The 22,465-nt window shown below is 45.9% G+C and overlaps 1 protein-coding gene across 3 annotated transcripts in view; it reads left to right on the forward strand.

Moving 5' to 3' along the window:
* ASXL1 (ASXL transcriptional regulator 1) overlaps positions 1 to 22,465 on the forward strand; it is a 262,106-nt gene that overhangs the window by 131,634 nt on the left and 108,007 nt on the right. For all 3 annotated transcript variants that reach the window (XM_030211279.1, XM_030211281.1, XM_030211280.1), the window contains exon 6: positions 5,141 to 5,234. In XM_030211279.1, the coding sequence (XP_030067139.1) occupies positions 5,141 to 5,234 (94 nt within the window). The remainder of the gene's footprint in view (positions 1 to 5,140; positions 5,235 to 22,465) is intronic.

Genomic DNA, 22,465 nt, shown 5'->3' on the forward strand with positions numbered 1-22,465 from the left:
TTGGCTTATTTGGCAGACTTACTGTATGATGTCTTGAGAGCCTCGGCTAAAGGTATGGCTCAGACAGTCTCTGCGCGGCGGTGGCTTTGGCTGAAACATTGGTCTGCGGACCACGCCTCTAAGTCCCGCCTGGCTAAGTTGCCTTTTAAAGGCAAGCTGCTCTTTGGGGTCGAGCTGGACAAAATTGTGACCGATCTCGGCACGTCTAAGGGCAAGAGGTTACCAGAGGTCAGGGCTCGGGCCAGTGCTTGCCCCGGTATCTCCAGAGGACGGTTTCAGGAAGCCCGTCGGTACCGCCCGGGCAAGTCGGGCTCCTCTGCCCCCTCTTCTTTCAAGAGGAACTTCTCCCCCAAGCAGCATTCCTTTCGCAGAGACCGCCGTCCCGGAGGTGCGCCCTCCGGTCCTCCCCCAGGGTCTCGTACCCAATGACGGGGTCCTGGTTCATGGCCCAGTGCAGATTGGAGGACGCCTGTCCTCGTTTCTGGGCGAGTGGACCAGGGTAACTTCAGACGCTTGGGTGCTGGAAGTCATCAGAGACGGCTACAAGCTAGAGTTCTGCCGACCCTTAAGAGACGGGTTTGTACTCTCTCCCTGCAAGTCTCCGCTCAAGCTGTGGCAGTGCAGCAGACCTTGGACAATCTGATCCGCCTGGGTGCGGTCGTTCCGGTGCCAGAAAATCAGCTTGGCAAGGGACGTTACTCCATTTACTTTGTGGTACCAAAGAAAGGAGGTTCTGTCCGGCCTATCCTCGACCTCAAAGGGGTCAATCGGGCCTTGAAAGTTCGGCACTTTCGCATGGAGACTCTCCGCTCTGTTATAGTGGCAGTGAAGGCAGGGGAGTTCCTGGCATCCTTGGACATCAAGGAAGTGTACTTGCATATTCCCATCTGGCCGCCTCAGCAACGCTCTTTTGAGCTCCCTGGGGTGGATCATCAACTGGGAGAAAAGCCAGCTGTGCCCGACTCAGTCCCTGGAGTATCTGGGAGTTCGATTTGTCACCCAAGTGGGCAGAGTGTTCCTGCCGGACAATCGGATTGTCAAACTTCAGGCTCAGGTGGACCAGTTCCTAGTAGCCTCTCCGCTTCGGGCTTGGGACTATGTGCAGCTGTTGGGCTCTATGACGGCCACGATGGAAGTAGTGCCCTGGGCCAGGGCTCATATGAGACCACTACAACACTCTCTGCTGCAGCGCTGGACTCCGGTGTCGGAGGATTATGCTGTGCGCCTTCTCTTGGACCCAGCAGTGCGCAAGGCGCTGAGCTGGTGGCTGAAGACAGACAAGTTGTCTGCAGGGATGCCTCTTGTGACCCCGGAGTGGATTGTCGTCACAACGGACGCCTCTTTGACAGGCTGGGGAGCCCACTGCTTGGGAAGGACAGCGCAGGGGCTCTGGTCTCCTGCAGAGGCAAAGTGGTCTATCAACCTCCTGGAACTCAGAGCCATTCAGTTGGCGCTTTTGGAGTTCCTCCCGGTACTGGCGTTGAAGCCAGTACGGGTCCTGTCGGACAGTGCCACGGCTGTGGCCTATGTCAACCACCAGGGAGGTGCCAAGGAGGCCATGAATCTATGCCAGTGGGCGGAAGCGAACCTGGAACAGCTGTCAGCGGCCCACATTGCCGGAGTCATGAATGTCCAGGCGGACTTTCTCAGTCGCCATACCTTGGATCCCGGAGAGTGGCAGTTATCGGCTCAGGCGTTCTTGGACATCACGAAGCGCTGGGGCCAGCCGAGCCTAGATCTGATGGCATCATCGGCCAATTGCCAAGTGCCGCGCTTTTTCAGCAGAGGACGGGACCCTCGATCCCTGGGAGTAGATGCTCTTCTCCAACAGTGGCCAACACAGGAGCTTCTCTATGTGTTCCCGCCCTGGCCCATGTTGGGCAGGGTGCTAGACCGGGTGGCAAAGCATCCGGGCCGGATAATCCTGGTGGGTCCGGACTGGCCCAGACGTCCCTGGTATGCAGACTTGATCAGGCTCTCAGTGGACGACCCTCTGCGGCTGCCAGTGGAGCAGGGCCTGTTGCATCAAGGTCCCGTGGTGATGGAGGATCCCTCCCCCTTTGGTCTTACGGCCTGGCTATTGAGCGGCAGCGTCTGAGGAAGAAGGGTTTCTCAGACAAGGTCATCGCCACTATGCTGAGAGCGAGGAAGCGCTCTACTTCTACTGCTTACGCCAGGGTTTGGCGTACCTTTGCAGCGTGGTGTGAAGCAGGCTCACTTTCTCCCTTCACTGCTCCAATTTCTTCAGTGTTGGCGTTCCTGCAAGAAGGTCTGGAGAAAGGCCTGTCACTCAGTTCCCTTAAAGTCCAGGTAGCGGCTCTGGCTTGCTTCAGGGGCCGCCTGAAGGGTGCTTCCCTGGCTTCGCAGCCAGATGTGGTGCGCTTTCTCAAGGGAGTTAATCATCTGCGCCCTCCTCTGCACTCGGTGGTGCCTGCGTGGAATCTCAACCTGGTGCTAAGAGCCTTGCAGAAGCCGCCTTTTGAACCCTTGTCGAGGGCATCTCTGAAAGACCTGACATTGAAAGCAGTCTTTTTGGTGGCTATCACTTGAGCCAGAAGAGTTTCCGAGCTCCAGGCGCTCTCATGTCGAGAGCCTTTTCTGCAGTTCACTGAGGCAGGGGTGACTATTCGCACAGTGCCTTCCTTCCTGCCCAAGATTGTTTCTCGCTTCCATGTGAATCAGCAGCTCTGTCTCCCTTCCTTTCGTAGGGAGGACTACCCAGAGGAATACTCTGCTCTCAAATATCTGGATGTGAGACGAGTCATCATCAGATACTTGGAAGTGACCAATGATTTCCGGAAGTCGGATCGTCTGTTTGTCCTGTTTGCAGGTCCCCGTAAGGGTCTGCAGGCTGCTAAGCCTACAGTGGCAAGATGGGTCAAGGAAGCCATTGCAGCGGCTTATGTGGCCGCAGGGAAGGTGCCGCCTATCCAGCTGAAGGCTCACTCCACTAGAGCTCAGGCGGCCTCGATGGCAGAGGCCGGGTCCGTCTCCTTGGAAGAGATATGCAAGGCGGCAACTTGTGCATCGGCCCATACCTTCTCCAGGCATTACCGCTTGACTGTGGCTGCTCGGGCGGAGGCCCGGTTTGGAGCTTCAGTGTTGCGGTCAGGGATTTCAATGTCCCGCCCTGGATGAGTACTGCTTCGGTACATCCCACCAGTCTATGGATTGATCAGCATGATGATATGGAAGGTAAAATTATGTATCATACCTGATAATTTTCTTTCCATTAATCATAGCTGATCAATCCATAGCCCATCCCAGATATCTGTACTGTTTATATTCTGGTTGCATATCAGGTTCAAGTTTAGTCTTCAGTTCCTGTTCAGGAGGACTTCGTGTTCAAGTTTTTTCAATTGGATTCTTCAAGAGTTGAGATGAGTTTGTGTTACAGTGAGCTGCTGCATTCCTCTCCCCTCCGTTTTACGGGGCTGGATTGAGACATAAATTCTGCCGGCGCTCCCTCCCGCTTCGTGCGGCTGTAGGGCAGCTTTGTACCCCTCCCGCTTCGGCGGTGTTAGGGTCAGTCAGCTCCTCCCGCGGTTGAGGTTGCAGGATAAGCCAGATCCCCCCGCATCGGCAGGGTGGTGTCCCTCCCCCGCTCCGCGGGGATGAGCTGGACGGATTCCCCTCCCCCACTTGTGTGGGGATGAGCTGGGTTAATTCCCGTCCCCCGTTTCGGCGGTGGTGAGCTGGGCAGAGTGTCCCTTTGTGGGTGTAATTGTCTAAGTGCTGAGTCCTGCGGATGGAGCTTGGATATCGACATACTGAGGAGTTTCCGGCAGCACATGACCACATATAGGGAGGCAAAAGGATTGCTCTCTATCTCCACCTGCTGGTAGATGGACACAACCCACCAGTCTATGGATTGATCAGCTATGATTAATGGAAAGAAAATTATCAGGTATGATACATAATTTTACCTTAGGCAGGATAGGGGCAGCCCTGGGTCCTGAATGGTTTGAACAGGCCTATCGGGACCGGCGGAAGAAGAGGGCTGAGAGGGTTGTGTGTGGGTTGAGGGAGGGGAGGCAGATACTCTTTTATATTTACTCCAGATTTTCCTGTGTTTGATTTGTATTCTTGAAATTGTCTTGGTTATAAAGGAGTGGAGGAGTGGCCTAGTGGTTAGGGTGGTGGACTTTGGTCCTGGGGAACTGAGGAACTGAGTACGATTCCCACTTCAGGCACAGGCAGATCAGCACACTGTTATTGCTCTGCTTGATTCCCACAATGCAGATTACATGTACCCTTTGTGAATACTTTGCACTAGCTAATTGTCAAACTAGTGTTTATGTATGTATAAATAAATTCATACTTTGTATCCAGTTAACTCAAATGGGATTGTAAAATTCATTGATGGGGGTTACAACAAAGTGTCTTCTCCCTCCCATGGTCCTCCCCTCTGACCTGCAGCAGTTGGTGCAGAGCCTGTAAGGATTCTTGCTGCCAGGGCCATCGAGTTGAGAGTCCCCGTGGCCCGGCCTCCAAGGGGGGCCCGGGGCCTAGCCATAAATCTTGCTAAACCCAGCCATAAACCAGCATTAAATTCTCCCCACACATGGTTCAGTATCTCTCTTGCATTTCCCTCTTGCCCTCGGCAGTGTTCCTGAAGGTTACCATGTACCTTCCTGCTGGCTTTGGACGTGTTCCCTATGATTTGTCCCACCACCTCTGACACAACTTCCTGTGTCTGCACAGGCGGAAAACACTTCGGAGTCTAGCCAAAGGTAAGCTGCTTCTTTTTTATGCTGCCTGCAGCCCGTAGGAACACTGCTGAGGAGGGAAAAACTAGAGAGATTGTACAGGATGAGGAGGTGGCGCCATGGTGGCAGTGAGCATGTGGAAGGGAGGAGGCAGCGGGGGGGGGGGGGGGGGGGGGCACATTGTTTGCCCCTGGCCTGGCTTTATCTCTCTGCGGCCCTACTTGCTGCTAATGAGCCTAGGGGCTGTTACTGGTAAGTGGAGAGCAGTGAGGGGTCACAGCGAGTTGGAGGTGCTTGTTTTCGTTGTCATTTAAATAAACATACACATCTGTCTTGGTTGTGTGAAAAATGTTTAGTACAGATTTAGAATTCTTCGAACAGTACTTTGTGTGCAATATTTACATCTATTTATGTTTTCCTCTGAAATATAGACAAGCAAACAGAAGAAAAAGACTGAGGTGATGTTACCTAGAGTTGTGCTGACTCCCTTGAAAGTGAATGGCACACAGGTAGAGTCTGCTTCAGGTGAGTAGTTTCTTACCACGCTGTTTGTTCGCGTCTGGGAGAGGTAGAAAAGGGTAAGAAACTGAGGTAATATATACTAAGTGTCAGTAAGAGAGAGATCAGCATGCTATTTGTGAGCAAGATGAGGGAACATTGGTACCAAGGATTATATGAAATTTGCTTTTTCTCGGAGGGATGAGCATGATGGCACAGCCTCACAGCATGAGCGATGTCACTGTTGGAACCTGCATAGGAAAGTACTCCAGCTTAGTGACAGTAAAAACACGTGTACTATTTCCTGCCTGCTGATGTCATGCAGGACCACCCAGTTTTTGTCTTTCCACAGAGCTAGTCAGTCACTCATTAAGGAGCTTGCTTTAAAACATGTTTTTCATATTTTTTTGAAATATATTTATTGAATTCAAACAAGTAACCAAACAATACTAGTTCCCCCTTATATACTAGGACAATAAAAACTATATAATACAATCACGTGAAACTACAAAAACATCATTTTTGTTTTTATACAAAAACTGAGGTCCTATCCAATTATTAATTTATCAAAATCATTATCAAGAGAAGGGGAGTGGGGACTCTTTACCCCCCCCCCCTCTTCAATCAGACCTGAAGGGACGGCAGCCTATCCTTCCACTCCACCCCCTCCCCTAACCTTGCAGATAATGCTAACACATTTGTACATCAATAATTCAGTTTGGGGAGGAAGTGACGTCAGCGCTTGACATGGCTGCCTAACCTCGTTGCTCCGTCTCCCAAAACCTGCAAATAGCGAATATAAGCGATCCCTAGCAGCGCTGAACTGGGGAAACACGACTTGAACATCCCCACTAAGCAAAACGCCATGAGTAAAGCATCCTCTGCCCGTAAAAAAGACTCTGAAAAGCGGGAGAAAAATGCGGGGGGAAGGGCACCGCATAGCCACGAGTCGCCCGAGAGGGCCTCGCCCTCTGATTTGGATTCTGCCCTGTCCCTGGCGGAGACTCGCAACCCACCATCTAAAAAAGGCATCTTGGGAGAACTCCACAAATTTCTATCCAGTATACAAGACGATATAAAGCAGTCCAAAGAAGAGATACTGGAGCGGATGGACACATTGAGCACCGAAATGCGTGAGCTTAGGGGCAGGGTGGAGGAGGCTGAACTTAAGCTAGATGAACACGCTGATTGCTTAAGCAAACATGCGGAGCTGCTCCAAGGGCTTGAAAAACAAAATGCAGAGCTGGAATATAAGCTGGATGACTTGGAAAACAGGGGCAGGAGGATCAACTTGCGGTTCAGAGGAGTCCCGGAAGGGGGGGAGACTGAGGATGTGCCCCGGATCGTGCAAATTCTGTGTGCAACCTTGATGGGACCTGATGCGGGCGAGGCGGAGGAAGAACTGGATAGATCGCATCGCGCCCTGGGTGCATGGAAAGAACAACAAATGCGGGACATCATAGTGCGTTTCCATAAGTATGAGGCCAAGGAGCGAATTCTGGTGCGGGCCCGGAAAGCGCAAGACCTGTAATACGGAGGGGCAAAAGTTTCAGTTTACCAGGACCTATCCCAGTATACCCTCCAACAACGTTGCCAGCTGAAGCCAGCCCTGGATATACTGGTTAAGAATCAAGTTCAATATAGATGGGGATTCCCGTTCTCCTTGAACTTTGTGGTACAGGGCACCAAATGCAGAGTACAAACCTTAGCGGAGGCGTGGGAAGTGCTGTTTAAAGGAGGCCTGGTGACAACTCAGAATCTGCCAGGGACAGTGGCTCCTGCAACGAAAGCCAAACTGCAGAAATGGAAGAGAGTGCCGGAGTCTACTAAGCGTAACACACCGAAACGCTGAAAGAGGCCGAAGGAGGTGGTCTAGCTGTAGACTGTTTGTGTGCATATCGTGCTGTGTAGTGAACTGGTATTTACCATTCTTGTCTGTACTGGCACGAATTTGGACTGCATGAGTTTAGTTACAGTATTATAATTATGTTGAACAGAATGTATGATATGAGTGGGGGAAGAAAGAGACTGAAATATGCTTTAAAAGAATAAGCAAATGGGTGTAAGATGCGGGAATGATGTATATGGGAGGGTGTGAGTCGGGATAAGTAATAGGAGGGTTGAATGAAAAGTTGCTTAGGATCATAAGGGGGGAGGAGTGGGGGAGGGAGAGTTGTGTTGGGGATGGGTCATTTCCTTGAATCCCGCTTGGAGGGATTAGACCTCTGGGTGGTGTTAATGATGGGGGAGGGGAGGGATTTGGGGAGGGAAGGGGGTTAGGGGGGCAGAAGGGTCAAGACCTGACATAAGAAGGCTGGGGGACCAAAAAGATGGGGTGGGAGGATGTACACACAGTATAAGAAGGCTGGGGGACCAAAAAGATGGGGTGGGAGGATGTACACACAGTATAAGACTGCCTTGGGGTACCACATGCTCATAACTTAAGATATGACTGCAGACCTGAAGGTATTATCTTATAATGTTAAAGGCTTAAATATGCCGCAGAAAAGACAAAAGTTATTTAAGGAACTGCAACAGTATGGGCCCCATGTTGTATTTGTGCAAGAAACACACTTGAGACGCAAGCATGAAAGGCTCCTTTCCCATTCCAGCTACCCAGTAGCCTACTTTGCCTCCCCGGAGGGCTCAAAGGCAGGCGGAGTTGCGATACTGATGCATTCTTCATTGGCTGTGCAAGTCCTCAAGGTCCGTAGGGATTCGGGAGGGCGCTTTTTGTTTATGCATCTTACAATAGATCAAGTGGACTTCACCATAGCATCAATATATGCTCCAAATGTTGGACAGGCAGATTTTTTTGTAAAGGTTAAAAATGCTTTGTCTGCCTTTGCCAAGGGAAAACTGATAATTGGGGGGGACTTCAATGCAGTGGTAAACCCGAGTCTTGACCGTTCAGGGCGCAACTTTGTTGAGAGTACTAGGGAGTCAAGGGCGTTGGAATCATTAGCTTACTCACTGGGAACCCTGGATTTGTGGAGACTGACACACATGAGGGACAGGGACTATACATTCTACTCGTCAGCGCATGACTCGTATTCACAAATTAATTATATCTTCCTTGACGCTGCACTGGTGGAAAATGGGCCAGAAGCTGAAATTGGTAGTGTGACAATATCTGATCACGCCCCAGTTTGGGTGGTGGTACCAACTCTAAAAACAGAGTTCAAAGACAGGAGGTGGATGCTAAACACCAGTGTGCTGCAGGATGCGGAGGTAGTAGAGGGGTATAAAAAAGTGCTACAGGAATACTTAAGAGTTTAACAAAGACTCCGGTCCTGACCTTAATGTGGTATGGGATGCAATGAAGGCGGTAACTAGGGGCTATTTTTTGAAAGTAGCTAGTAAACGCTCTCGTCAACGTAAAGCACAGATAAAAAGGTGTCTGGACAGCATACAAAAATTGGAGGTTCAACATAAGGCTAGTAAATCTCCTCAGATCTTACAAGAGCTGAGAGGCCAGAGGCAGCTGCTTGACTCTATATACTCTGAGCAGCTTAGTCACTTGCAAAATTGCCAGATGGTAGGTTCGTATGAATTTGCCAACAAAGCGGGACGCCTACTGGCAATAAAGCTGAGAAGGCAGAAGGTTGATCGCACTATTACACAGGTGCGGGATGGTGCAGGAAATATGGAGCGCAACTCGGAGCAAATAAGGAGGCGTTTTAGGGATTTCTACCAGGCATTATATGAGTGGGAGATCAGCCCTGCCGAGGATACCATTGCAGATTACTTAACAGAAAGTGACTTGTCCTCATTGACCCCTCAGCAACAGGCCCAAATGGATAAACCTGTCACTCCGGTGGAGATAGAGGAGGCGATTGGAAGTTTGCCATCCTGTAAGTCCCTGGGATTAGATGGGCTCCCTAACGAATTTTACAAGAGGTTTGCCTCCGAACTGGCGCCACTCTTAGCGGACTTATTCAATCAAGTAGGGAGAGGGGAAATATTGCCACCATCTATGAGAGAGGCCTGGATAGCTGTGTTGCCCAAGCCCGATAAAGATCATACGGAATGTGGTTCCTACAGGCCCATCTCAGTACTGAACGCTGATGTTAAAATCTTGGCAAAGGTGCTGGCGGGTAGGTTAGCACCGGTACTGCCAGTACTAATTTATCCGGATCAAGTGGGCTTTGTAGCGTATCGTAAGGCGATGGACAACATAAGGCGAGTAATTGACTTAATGTATATAGCCAAGAGAGGGCAAAGGCCGATGTGCCTTCTCAGTTTAGACGCAGAAAAGGCCTTTGATAGGGTCCATTGGCCATTTATGTACAAGACCCTGGAAACATTAGGGTTTGGGGCCAGGTTCAGGGGATGGATACAAGCATTTTACGAGTCACCTAAGGCATGTGTGAGGGTCAATGGGGGTAACTCGGAGCTCTTTACATTGTATAGAGGAACCCGACAGGGTTGTCCACTATCTCCCTTGCTCTTTGCCATGGTAATGGAGCCTTTCTCCTCCAGGATAAGGGCACACCCGGGTATTTCAGGTTTTAATATAGCGGGAGGGGCACACAAACTAGCCCTTTTTGCGGATGATGTTCAGCTGTTCATTACTAGACCCCTGGTCTCGTTTCCTAACCTGCTGAGCATAATTGAGGAGTACTCGGTGGTGTCAGGGTTTAGAGTGAACATGACCAAATCAGAGGCTCTGAACATCACACTACCTGATCAGGAGGTAGAACAGTTGAAGGCATCCTTTCCTTTTCGATGGGCTACTAAATGCATATGGTACCTGGGGGTCAATCTGGTCACTCGGAGCTTTTCAATGCTAATTATAAGGGTTTGGGGCGAGCTATTGCAGCAGACCTGGAAAGATGGGCAGACTTGGGGTTTTCCTAGTTCATTAAAATGAACGTTTTACCACGGCTGCTGTACCTTTTTCAAGTGCTGCCTGTGATGATGCCCAGGTGATTTTTGGCGGCGTTGCAGGATAAATTAATGCGTTTCGTCTGGGCAGGTAAACGTCTGCGTCTTGCACAAACTTTATTATACCAAGACAGAAAGAAGGGAGGGTTGGGAGTCCCGAACCTCATGTGGTATTACAGAGCGGCACAAGGGAAGGCAGCAGTCGAACGGTACCAAGACTACCCAGACAGGCAATGGGTGCACTTAGAGCAATGGTCGTTAGGCCAAACTCCGCTGGGAGCAATTATGTGGATTCCAAAGGCCTTTAGGACCCTGGGGGGAGGGGGAATGCCCGACCATCAGTCTTACTCTCCACTACTGGGATAGTCTCTTTCCTAAGGGAAAATGCACACTCTCTAGGTTGTCGCCTATAGCATACAATCCACTCTTCTTGCCAGGACTTGAGACAGGGGTGTTCACGGGATGGTATGCCAGGGGCCTGAAAACCTGGGGCCAAATGTTTGAGGCAGAACAGTTGATGTCTTTCCAAAAACTGCAGACACTCCACTCTGTGGAGCCGGGGGAGACAGTTGCATACTTTCAACTGGCCCACTTTCTTAAAACAGAAGCAGTGCGGGAGGTCATAAAGAGGGAGAAAGTTCATTTAGAGGACATTTGTGAGAAGGTCAGCTCCACCAGAGGATTAATTAGCCAACTTTATAAATGCATTGGTGAACAATTCTCTTGCTACAGCCTACATAGGAAGAGCTGGAATAAGGAGCTCGGGGTGCCCTTGGGGGAGGCGGAGTGGGAAAGTCTGGAAAAAAGGGTGGGAGGCGTATCTATTCATGTACCGTTAAAAGAGAATGGGGTGAAAGTCTTCTTCCGCTGGTATCTTACACCAGACCGCTTACAAAGAATATACCCAACTGCTTCAAGCCTTTGTTGGAGGGGATGTGGCCAAAGGGGCACAATGGGGCACATATGGTGGACATGTGGTAAAGCTAAAGCGTTTTGGAAAGCAGTACATAGCAGGCTGCAGAGCTGGGTGGGACACACTATCAGGTGGGCCCCAGAAATCTTTTTGTTCTCTGCTCAGGTAGCTGGGTTAACACTTCAACAGCAGAGATTGGTGAGAATTGCGGCAGGAGCGGCTAGAGTGATTGTAGCCGCTCAGTGGAAACAGGTGGGCGTGCCTTCCATCACGAAATGGCTCTCCAAATTGAAATATATTTGTGAAATGGAAAGGCTACTAGCAGAACGCAAACAGAGGTTGAGTACCTGGCAGTCGGTGTGGGGTACCTTTCAAGCACAATTTTCACAGTAAGTACGAAGGTCCAATGGGGGGAATTAGGAATAAGTGTGTCTGATGGGCTTGACCTAGGGGGTGGGGGGGTGAGGGGAGGGGTGGGAAGGGTTCTTAACTTCCAGTTACAAAATCGGAAAAAACTCTGAAGTTTAATAAGGTTTTAGTTAAATAAGTTGTACCTAATGAAGTCTTCATAATGAATATTGGGAGTTACTGTACTCTCTCATTGGCAATGTATTGTCGGTTTGTTCTGAAAACATTTATTATTTGTTGTGATGGTTAATAAAGACTTCTTGGAAATCAAATAATTCAGTTTGGAACTTTGTGCTTACGGAAAAAAAGAGCTCCAAAATGGAAACCAAATCTTCTGATATCTTTTTCCATTTTGTTGGCTTTCCTTGCCAGGCGTGAATGTGCTCCATTTTACCCAGGAGATCAAAAGCACTGTTTTTCCATTGTTCCATTGCGTAAATGTGGGAGTCTCTGCAGATCTCTATTTGATGAGGATGCATTTCTGTGCTAGCAGAGACGGTTTAGAAAGCAGTGTCACCTTACTACTCTTAAAGGCTTCCAAAACCTGATCTTCTAAAAAATCAAAATAATTGAGAATATAAGGGCAAATTTTTTTTTTTTTTTATAATCGAGTCAATCAAGGTGGCTTGAATAGAATGCCAAAACAAATGTGCTACTGTTATATTATCCCAGTGGTGCGCTGGAGCCGGCTCGCGAGAACTGGTTCTATTTTCCGGTATTTTGTGAACTGGTTGATCCCCACCCCACATGGGCTCACTCAGGCTCCAATTACTGCAGGAACAGGGACTGCGATAGTGGGAATGAAAAGCTGGCCACCCTTCCCGAACCTACCTTAACATGCTGTGGTGGATAGTGGCTTCTTCAAGGAATGCGAGTGCAGAGAGGGGGGCTGGAAAAAATATTGGTGAGGGTGAGATGCTGTATATGGAAGGAAGGGAGGGAAAAAGGGGAAATGGAGCACATGGATAGAAGTTGGTGAGGAGAGGGGGGACATGTTGCTCATGGATGTTTGCTTTTTTGGAAATGTACGTCTTTTCTAATTTTGTATTTAGCAGAGTACAGAAGAAAATGCATTTCTGTTACTCTTACCAGTATTTTCACTGCGTATAGAATATGGCTTTCTTGGAGGGGGGCACTCTTCAGTTTTTGCATGTTTTTATGGCCCCCTATTTTGTATCAGTTAAGGGTCTGTCCATGTTCTGCATGTGTGGCTGAGATGAAGGATTTTGCTTGCATGTAGTGTCTGTCTGTGCAGGAATCCATAACAGTCCAGCTTGTTGCAGTTTCCCAGTTGTGGGTATATTGGTATATAGGGTGAGAAATAGTTATATGTCAGCTTTAATGTCAATAAATCTATTAGAAAAAGTTAGCAGATTGGGATGCAACTCCATTTGTTAAAACGAGGATGAATAGCAAACGTAGGTTAACTACAGATACAAGAGTATGACAAAAATCAACCAGAACATTCTGCAAAAATCAATTGGCCATATGGAATTTACAGTAAAGAATATGTTTTAATATTATGCTTTAATTAGTTGATACCTACACATATCCTTTGTACCAATAAAATGTATAATACAGTTACTTACATATATACAGGGCTTTATTTTTGGGGGGAGAGAGAGCCCATTAAACATTTACCAGCACACCACTCTTATTAACCTCTTTACATTTCAACACTCCCCCAAATTATCTGTTTCCATTAGCACTGCTTTTTGCAGGGCTGTATGTAGACAAAATAAAAAAATAATAATATTGATGCTCCTGTAGACACACAATGGTCATCAGTTGTCCCAGATATTTTAAATTTGCCTGCATCACATCCACTGATACTAGTTCTCCTATATCTCTCTCCCATCTGCCCACCAGCTTTGACAAAAATATCTTCCATTATTTTCCTGTATAGGATTCTAATACTTGCACCTTTGGGATTTGCTAATATTAGTCTTCCCCTGCTTTTCTTTCATTTCCAAGGAAAAAGAAGATGCTTCCAATGAATGTACATAATGGGCTAATTGCATATAATAGAGAGCATCAACTTGTCTTAAAACTCTGTTCCTCAAAATAAAATTGGAAACTATGCCGGTACCCAGAGTCATCCACTACATCTGATAGCCTATGCACACCTTTATGCACCCAACACTGAAAAATGGAGCTGAAAGACAAAGCTGGAAAATCTTCATTGCCTTGAATGGGTAACCACAGACGGTTGCTGGGGTAATCTTCCGCTTGCAAAGCCAGTGCCAGCAATGATAAAGGCCAAATATTTTCATAGTGCTTAAACCTTTAACAATTGAATTTGGTGTATGAAGGAAATATGCTGGGGCTATAGAGTAAAGATTCACATACCAGTAGAGTATATGCAGATTTCGCTATATGCCCATTTCACAGGCCTTATAGCTTTATATTTGTAACAACCCATCTGCCATCCTCCCGATTATTTCAGTTATACAAAAGTCAATATCGTTGCACTGAGAGACTTTAGAAAAAGTCCAAATCCTCTACCGATTTACAGAAATGTAGGACTCTTCATCGTGAATACATCTGCTTCAGAGGGCAAAAAATTTGTTCATCTCTGGGAAACTGTTGAAGTCACCGAATCCTGATCCTGTCCCCATTGACTACTAATCTGTCTTCCCCTGCGCCTTCTGCTGAGGAGTTTTCTCTATTTTTTTGCCAATAAAATTGACTCCTTACTTAAGCCTTTTCCCTCCCATTTATTATCCCCTTCTCCAGCCTCTCCATCAGTGACTACTCTCTCTTTATCCCAGTCCGATTTCACTGTCTATTTTTCAACTGTAATCACTGCAAGTCCCTGAAAACCATCTTGTCCTCAGCGAAGACCACCTTCTTTCAGTCCGACCCAATTCCTGCGTCCTGGCTAAAGAACCCTGCATTAGGTTTGCTGCCAAAATTGCCGATAAATTTAAACCTTTTTACTGGTCAGTTTCCAGACCTTTGGAAATTAGCTATTGTTCGTCCCATTCTGAAAAACACTACTCTGGATCCTGCAATTTTTAGTCATTACCAGCGTGTTTCCAATTTCACCTTTTATGTCCAACGTTCTCAAAAAGGTAGTCTTTCTTTAGTTCTCAGAATTTTTAGATCAGACTCTTGCCCTACACCCACCCAGTCCAGATTTAGGTCTAACTACAGTGCCAAAACGGTTCTGGCAGCCTTAAGTGATACTTATTCTTATTTCAAACAACATACATTATTTTGGCAGTTTCTCTGGATCTTTCTGCTGCTTTCGATCTCGTTAACCATTCCCTACTGATCTCTTGCCTGTCTTCACTGGGTATCTCTAGCAAGGTTCTTTCTTGGTTTTCTTCCTTTCTGGCTTAACCATTAATTTCAGGTTGTTAGTTCCACTTCTACCTCTCTCAGGAGGGTTGTTCACTGTGGGGTTCCCCAAGGTTCTATCCTCTCCCCACTACTATTCAGTCTTTAAGTCCTTTGGCTGCACTTACTCATATGGTATATCAACTTATTTCTATGCTGATGATTTTCTTCTACTGTACCCAACAGACACACGCTTTCTCCATTTCTCCTCTACAAACTTGTTTGGATGCTGTTGCTGCCTGTCTCTTTGAACACCAACTAGTTATCAATGCTGATAAGACCGTGGCTTGCTGGTTTTCCAGTTCTCTGACTCCTCCCTTGTCTCCTATTTCCCTGGTCCCTACAGTTCTGTTATCTTGGGAGTAATCCTTGATTCTTCTCTCTCCTTTTTGCTACATATCTCACAATTGTCCAAGATCTGCTTTTTCACTTTTCGTCAGTTATGAGCTATCTGCCATCGTTTTAACCATGATGATTTTCATACACTTATTCTTTCATTCTTTACTTCGTGTCTTGACTACTGTAACGTCATTTACTCTGGCCTACCCCGCTTTGAGCTTCAAACCTTGCAAAACACAACTATCAGACTACTCTGTCACGCCTTCCTTTTTGGTCTCACGTCCCCCTTATTAAAACAGCACCACTGTGAAGTACAGGATTACTTATAAAGTCACACTACTTCCAAGGCTCTTTTAGGATGGGTATACCTGACTATCTCTTCCGCTTTACTATCCCCCATTCACCTGTGAGGGTACTCGGCTCTTGATCACTGTTTGGTTGTGCTAAGCCGTAAAGTTGCCCAACTCGAAACAACCAGTCACCGCATTTTGTACTTTCTCTCCCCCCACATTTGGATTTAGTTGCCCTTTGCCCTTCTTAGTGACACTTCTCTCCCCATCTTTAAGGCAAATCTTGCTTTTTAGACAAGCCTTTGGAGATTAAGGCTGGCTCAAAGCTGCTGTCAGTTTTAGCAGGTTTTGGTTTTCTCTGTGTTTGATTGCATAATGTGTGTTCTTGTACCTTCTTTTGCATGATTGTACCTGTCCTATCAAAGTTTTGAAGTTCCTTTTCTTTACTTTATGTATTTAATTTTTTTCAATCTGTATACAGCTCTGCTCTGTTCAGGCAGTTAGAGCAGTATAGCAAATCTAAATAAACATAAACATTGTTGATAAACTAACCCTCTCAGCCTTCCCTCACCACAAAATCTTATTAAATTGCATATGGAGAACTATTTTGGAGCATATATAGCCATTTTGGAAAAAGTCATTTTCAACAAAAAGACCCTGCCCACCAACGAAATTGGATGCAAACACCACTATGACAGTAAACATTTAGTGCTATCTATTAATGGAAGAACATGGATCATGTAGAGACTGGTCTATCACTGGTAAGTAAACTCTCAAGTATGTACCTTGAGGCGCTCGGAAAGGCATCCCCCCAAAGCCTCAGAAGACTGCTCGGGGTCAATAATGTGTTGTTCTGGATGTGAGCCCTCGAGCAGAGGCCTAGTATAGGATTTTGGCCAAGGCCTAGGGTAGACCAAACAGGCCCAAAGCACCACCCCAGCCACCAAGCCCCGCACACACACAGCAGCTAACAGGCACCACCAGAAAATGGGAGATAGAGCATTCAGGCGGGCCTCACGGCCAATCAGGAACCCACTTGCGCAGAGTCCAAGCAAGTGGGCCTCACGGCCGGGAACCCAGTCACACTCTGGGAGGGGAGAAAGAACAACGAAGGGGTACCCAAGGGACTGAACACGAGCAGCGCACACAGTGCAGGGTAGAGACACAAGGAAAAGGGTGAGAGACAGAACCTCTAAAGGTATACAAAAGGCTGTGCCACAGGGTGATCAAAAATACAGGGAGCCCCAGAAGGGAACACTCTAGGCTGTACTATACAGCACTCAAGGGAAAAAGGGAACCAACTATAGGAATACACTCTAGGCTGAACCATTCAGTACTCAGGGAAAGGGGAAGCCACTCAAAGGAATACTCTAAGGTATGCCACTAGGCACTCAAGGAAAAAAGGGAGACCACTCATAGGAATACACTAGGCTGTGCTCCACAGCACTCAAGGGAACTAGGCTTCACCTTACAGCATACAAAGATACAGGAAGCCCTACAAGGAACACACTAGGCTATACCATAGAGCGCACAAAGGAAAAGAAAAACTACCTATAAGAATACACCAAGCTGGCCCCACAACACACAAGGGAAAAGGGAACAGTAAGCAAACAGAGGAAGCTGCCCTGACACACACAGACCAGAAAAGGAGCTCTGCTCACCGGAAACAGGAGACAGATTCAGCAAACAAAGAGAACTAAAACCAACAAACAGGAGCAATATACAAGGACAGGGGGACTGCCAAAGGGAGGCAGAACCACAGGGAGCAGAGCAACAGCTCAGTACAGCAAAGGGAACAGAGAGAGAGAGAAAAGTAAACACAGAAACTGGAACAATACAAGGCACACACCCACACACCAACGTGAACCCAAGCACAGTCTGGCTTGAGCTGAACAAACAAAGCAATCAAACACTAAAGCAAGGGTTGTAGGGAAAGGTAGGCTTAAGTAGATCTGGCACCTCAGCTCAGCCCCTGACAAGCCAATCAGGAGTGAGTCCCAAACATTCCCCTGCCTGCTAGCAGAATCATAATATAATGCTTCGGTTTTAGTATAGTTAATTGTTAATCCTGCAAGAGATTGAAACCGTTGGAATTCCTGCATGATTGCTGCAGTGAAGGATGTGGTGGGTAAGAGAAAAATATCAAGCTGTGAAAGCCTGCAACTTCACCACCTCCCAATATCAATCCCCTGAAATGCTGGATTATCTCTCAGGTGCTGTAAAAAGGGTTCCAAAAACAAGGGGTGCCCCTGCCTAGTGCCTCTAGACAATGGAAAGGTGGAAGATAGAATTCCATTAATCAGCACTGTCACTTTGGGGTTAAAATATAAGGTGTGCAGGGCTTCTTAAAAGAATCTGTGGATACCAAAGCGCTGTAGTGCCTTGAAAAGAAAACACCAGGACACATAATGAAAGCTTTTTCTGCATCACCTTTTGTCATACAGTAATCTCTTGCTAACAAAATCCTTCTAACGTACTGCATGTCGTCCTTGAACAAAACCCACCTGGTCAGAGGCTATCAAGGTAGACAGAACTCTTGCCAAACAATGTGCTAAAAGTTTAGCTGGAATTTTTGTATCCACATTAAGGAGAGAGAGAGAGATTGGTAAGATTCTAATTTCACAATGTCTTTGTTTGGCTTAGGGAGTACTGTAATATAAGCTTGGTTAGCTTCCTTATCAGAGTATCCCGTCTCTAAAGCATTATAGTAATAATTTTTCAGTGGTGATAATAGTATTGAAAAGAACTTATAATACTCTACTGTAAACCCATCAGGTCTGGTGTTATATGTAAAGAGAGGCTTTTATCAACCAGCTGTAGTTCCTCCAAAGTAATGGAAGTATTCAAAGTACTTGGTTGTTAATCTGTGAGCAGCGGTAAATATACCCCAGTAGAATACTTGTGCTGCTGAGAAGAGTTTGCTTCTCGGGCTTGATATAGTTTCTGGTAATAACCTGCAGATTCCATCACAATTCTCTGTAGCACCTCGCCTTCAGGGTCTCCACACCCCCCCCCCCCCCCAAGATCCCACCCAGTGTTTAACCAGTCAAGCCAACATGCAACTCGGCTTGTTGCCAGAGCAAAATAAATGATATATATGATAAGTTGAGCTTCTCTTAATTCTCTCATGCTACCATGTACTTGTCTTTATTGTACTGAGAAGGGCAACATGAGAACCTAAAGTTTGGCTGTTCAAAGCTTCTTTTCAAGATGTAATATGTTAATCTCTTTCTTTGTTTTCTAATCACATACGCCATCACGTGTCCATATATAACTACCTTGCTGGCTAACCAAAATAATGCAGGATTATCTAAATGTATTGCGTTCATTGTATAGTAATGCGCCCATTGTGTTTCAAAATGTACTTGAAAAGCTTGATCTGTATATAACTGGGCAAGAAAAATCCAGCCTCTAAAACTCCCCCGAATGTTCCTTCAGTTGCAAAACCAGTGTCACCAGGGCATGATCAGAAATAATGATACCTCAATTCAGGTGCTTGCACTTTAGGAAACCAAAATCGAGAGATTAAAATGTAATCTGGAAGCCATGTTGTGGGCCTGGGCAGTGTGAGTATAATCTTTTGTTAAGGAGTACAGCAACCTCACACTTGAAAGCCATGCGAAGAATATTAAAAAAAAAAATGTTCTAGTCCATGTGGAAACTCAAGATTAAAACCTTTCCCAAGGGTTACCTTTCGCAGCCTGGTACAGTCAATGGTGCTAAGCCACTTAGACTATTGCAACGCCCTCTTTGCTGATTGTAAAGAACAAATCATCAAAAAGATTCAAACAGCCCCAAACACTGCAGCCAGACTCATATTTGGTAAAACAAAATGCAATAGTGCCAAACCCCTAAGAGAAAAACCGCATTGGCTTCCTGGTTTATAAAATCATTTACGGAGATGCTCTGGCCTATATGTCAGACCTCATAGACCTACCACCCAGGAATACTAAAAGATCAGCAAGCACATTCCTGAATTTCCACTTCCCCAGCTGCAAAGGACTAAAGTACAAATGAATTCATGCATCCAGTTTCTCCTACATGAGTTCACAGTTGTGGAATGCACTACCATTTGATGTGAAAACAATACGCGATCTAATCATCTTTCGGAAATCACTGAAGACTTATTTCTTCAACAAAGCATACTCCAACGATCCCATCATAAGAACTGTTTCGCATTTACACTTTGTCTATTATTCCGAATACGACCTCTGCATACTGATTGCTTAATTCTGTCACCCATGTTCTTTATGTAATACTAATTGTATCTTTTAATCTGTAATGGTGACTGCCATGACAGAACAATGTTAGCCACATTGAGTCTGCAAATTGGTGGGAAAATGTGGGATACAAATGCAACAAATAAATAAACCTCCAGGGATCTACCAGTCCTAAAGATTTCACCCATCTTACCAATCCTCTGGAGTTAGGTTCCAAATGATTGGAGACAACTGTTGGGGTCCTGTCAATGAGAGGATCCATGATCAAGTTCAGGTCTCCTGCAAATTTCAAAGGCTAGTCACCCCAAGTCACTTTCTTACAGTTGATGTAGAAAAACTATTGCATTTTGATTAGGAGCATAAATATTCATCAGGATTTATTCCTTCTTCCCCTCAGCTTAAGTCATAATATAACATAATGACCTTGAGGATCACAATTTACCTTAGTAACCGTATAAGGAACAGTCTTTTCCAGTAATATAGCTACACCCACCCCTGTCATTCTGAGGAAGTTGCATATACCCGTCCCACCCAGTCTCTTTGTAGCTTTTGATATTCTTTATGTAACCAAGTTTCCTGAAGGCAAGCAATTTTCATACCCTTGATCTAATTTTGGAACGTAAACCGCTTAGATATTTTATTATTTGCGGTATATTACATAAATTTGAACTGTGACTATATGTCATTGCTTTTAAAGACTGAAAGATCTTATACATTTATATGGGAGACCCAATCTCAGCTATATTCCAGGATACAATGTTTATATCATGAGACATTGTTACTCTTGTAGGGCAAATCCCATTGTCAGATAAATCCAATAACCAACATCGAGAAGCACCCAGCCTCCACCCCGCCACCCCCAATGTCAATAAAGCATTCAAAGGTTCCCCAAGAAATGCTATCCTGATACTTTGCTTCACCTCCCAAATACCCAGCCCATACACAACAGCAAACAAAATACAATAACAACCCATTAACACTCCCCCCCCCCCCAATCTGCAAGCCAAACCCCCAAAAAACCTTCCCATTCTCACCAATTGAGAACACCATGTCTCACTGTGCACTTCTGTTCCATCCCCTTATAAAATCTTTAGTCAGTGGGGTGTACAGTGCTTATCTCAGAATGAGGTTTTCATCAGTTTTAAAGTTTTCTTAATTTTTGACACACTGTCCCAGTATGGCAATACTTACGTACTTATGACTTTATATGACTACTGATAAGCACACTAATCATCAGGCACCTGTCTTCCATAGTCCAAAACATAGAATCTGATCTTCTCTCGCTGTCTAGACCCAAGCCTCTCAGTCCAATAAAGATAACAAAGATAATAAACATCCTTAGATGATGTCTCCTGTCCATTGACAATATTGGAAGAGTAATAAGAAACAGAGGGAACATCAGTCTGTGTGTGGAGAGGCGAGTGTTTCACACTGAAGTTCTTCCATGTAATTTGGGAGAATTTTTGCAGTGTGTAGACAGTGAAAAGTACCTTTGCAAAGAAAAAGATTATGCAGTCAGGCCCCGCCCGCGGTCCATGTTGCAAACCATCGCTTCATACCTTAAGGTGGGTTGGATACATAAGAGCAAAACACTGATTCTGCCCAACCAGCTGCATGCAAACTCCATTTGAAAGCTTGGCGCTATGCTGAAATGCATGCCGAGTAATCATGAATGATGAAAATTTCCCCCCTCATAGTCCAAAGAGCGGTGTTTGCGATAAGCTCGCCGAATTGTAACTTATGTGCATATTTCAAAAGCTTTCCAATAATTCATAGTCTATTCACCAGGTTTGTTTTGTTACCAAGTCTATAAGCTCTTTCAACTCACAGCTTGCCAAGATGATTACCTTAAGTTAAGGTCCGAGGAATCCGTTTTTAGAAATGCAGTAAGTTCCAGATCCACAATCAACTCCGGCAGACCCACAAATCAAAGATTGCTCCAGGCGTGATTTTTCAGATCATGTTTGAGCTCACACTGTTTCTTTTGCTTTTGAAAGTTGTCCTCTAGATCTGAAATCTTCCTTTTCAATCTCCCATTTTCGCAGATTGCTGAGCCAGAGTTTGAGTAAAGGTGGTGAATTGAGCAGATAAACTCACAAATTTGCTCTCCAAAGCAAGAGCAGTGGCAGTCCTGAGTTGAGCTTAACTGTTCATTGCTAAAGGTATTGGCTGCATCTGCCTGCTCTTTCTTGACTTCCCCAGATTTCACCTGTTTATCTTTCTTTTGTGCTTTTGTAGTCATCTCTTCTCCAGGTTTTCGGATATATTTATTCATAAATGTTTTGCTTTCAGTAAAAATAAAAGGGGGCTTCAAGATACGCAATTTAAAGAAGGATGGAGGGGACTAATCGGGGAAACTTTAAAGCCAAGTGTCTTTAGGTCAGTCCTGTCGCTGTCATACAGTAATTCTCCCAATATTGCCATAGGTTTTCAGTAATTTTTAAGTTTTCGTACTTTTTGTCACTCTGCCTAGTGTAGGCCTCATTGGGCGGGATTTGTTTAAGAATCAAGTCATTTGGTTTTGATTAGGCTGGTTCTTACAGATGGTAGTAATATTCTTTGAGGATAAGCAGGCTGTTGTATTCTCACATGTGGGTGATGTAATCCAACAGAGCCCAGTGCAGATGCCAACTAGCAAGTCATAGAAACTGCTAACAGCATCCCACCTCACATGTGCTGTGGTGCCTTCCTGTCCGAGTCGCAAGCTCAGGTCCCTCAGTCTTCATTTTTCTGCAGAGCTGGGAGGACAGTGTTCTCCTTAGTGCACATGTTTTTCTGGATTTTGAAGTGCCTCCCCTTGCGGTTTTTTTTGCTTTCAAGTATTTTTTATGTTTCAACAATTTTATTGATGATTCAACA

Source organism: Microcaecilia unicolor, chromosome 8, assembly GCF_901765095.1.
Source record: "Microcaecilia unicolor chromosome 8, aMicUni1.1, whole genome shotgun sequence".
NCBI lineage: Eukaryota > Metazoa > Chordata > Amphibia > Gymnophiona > Siphonopidae > Microcaecilia > Microcaecilia unicolor.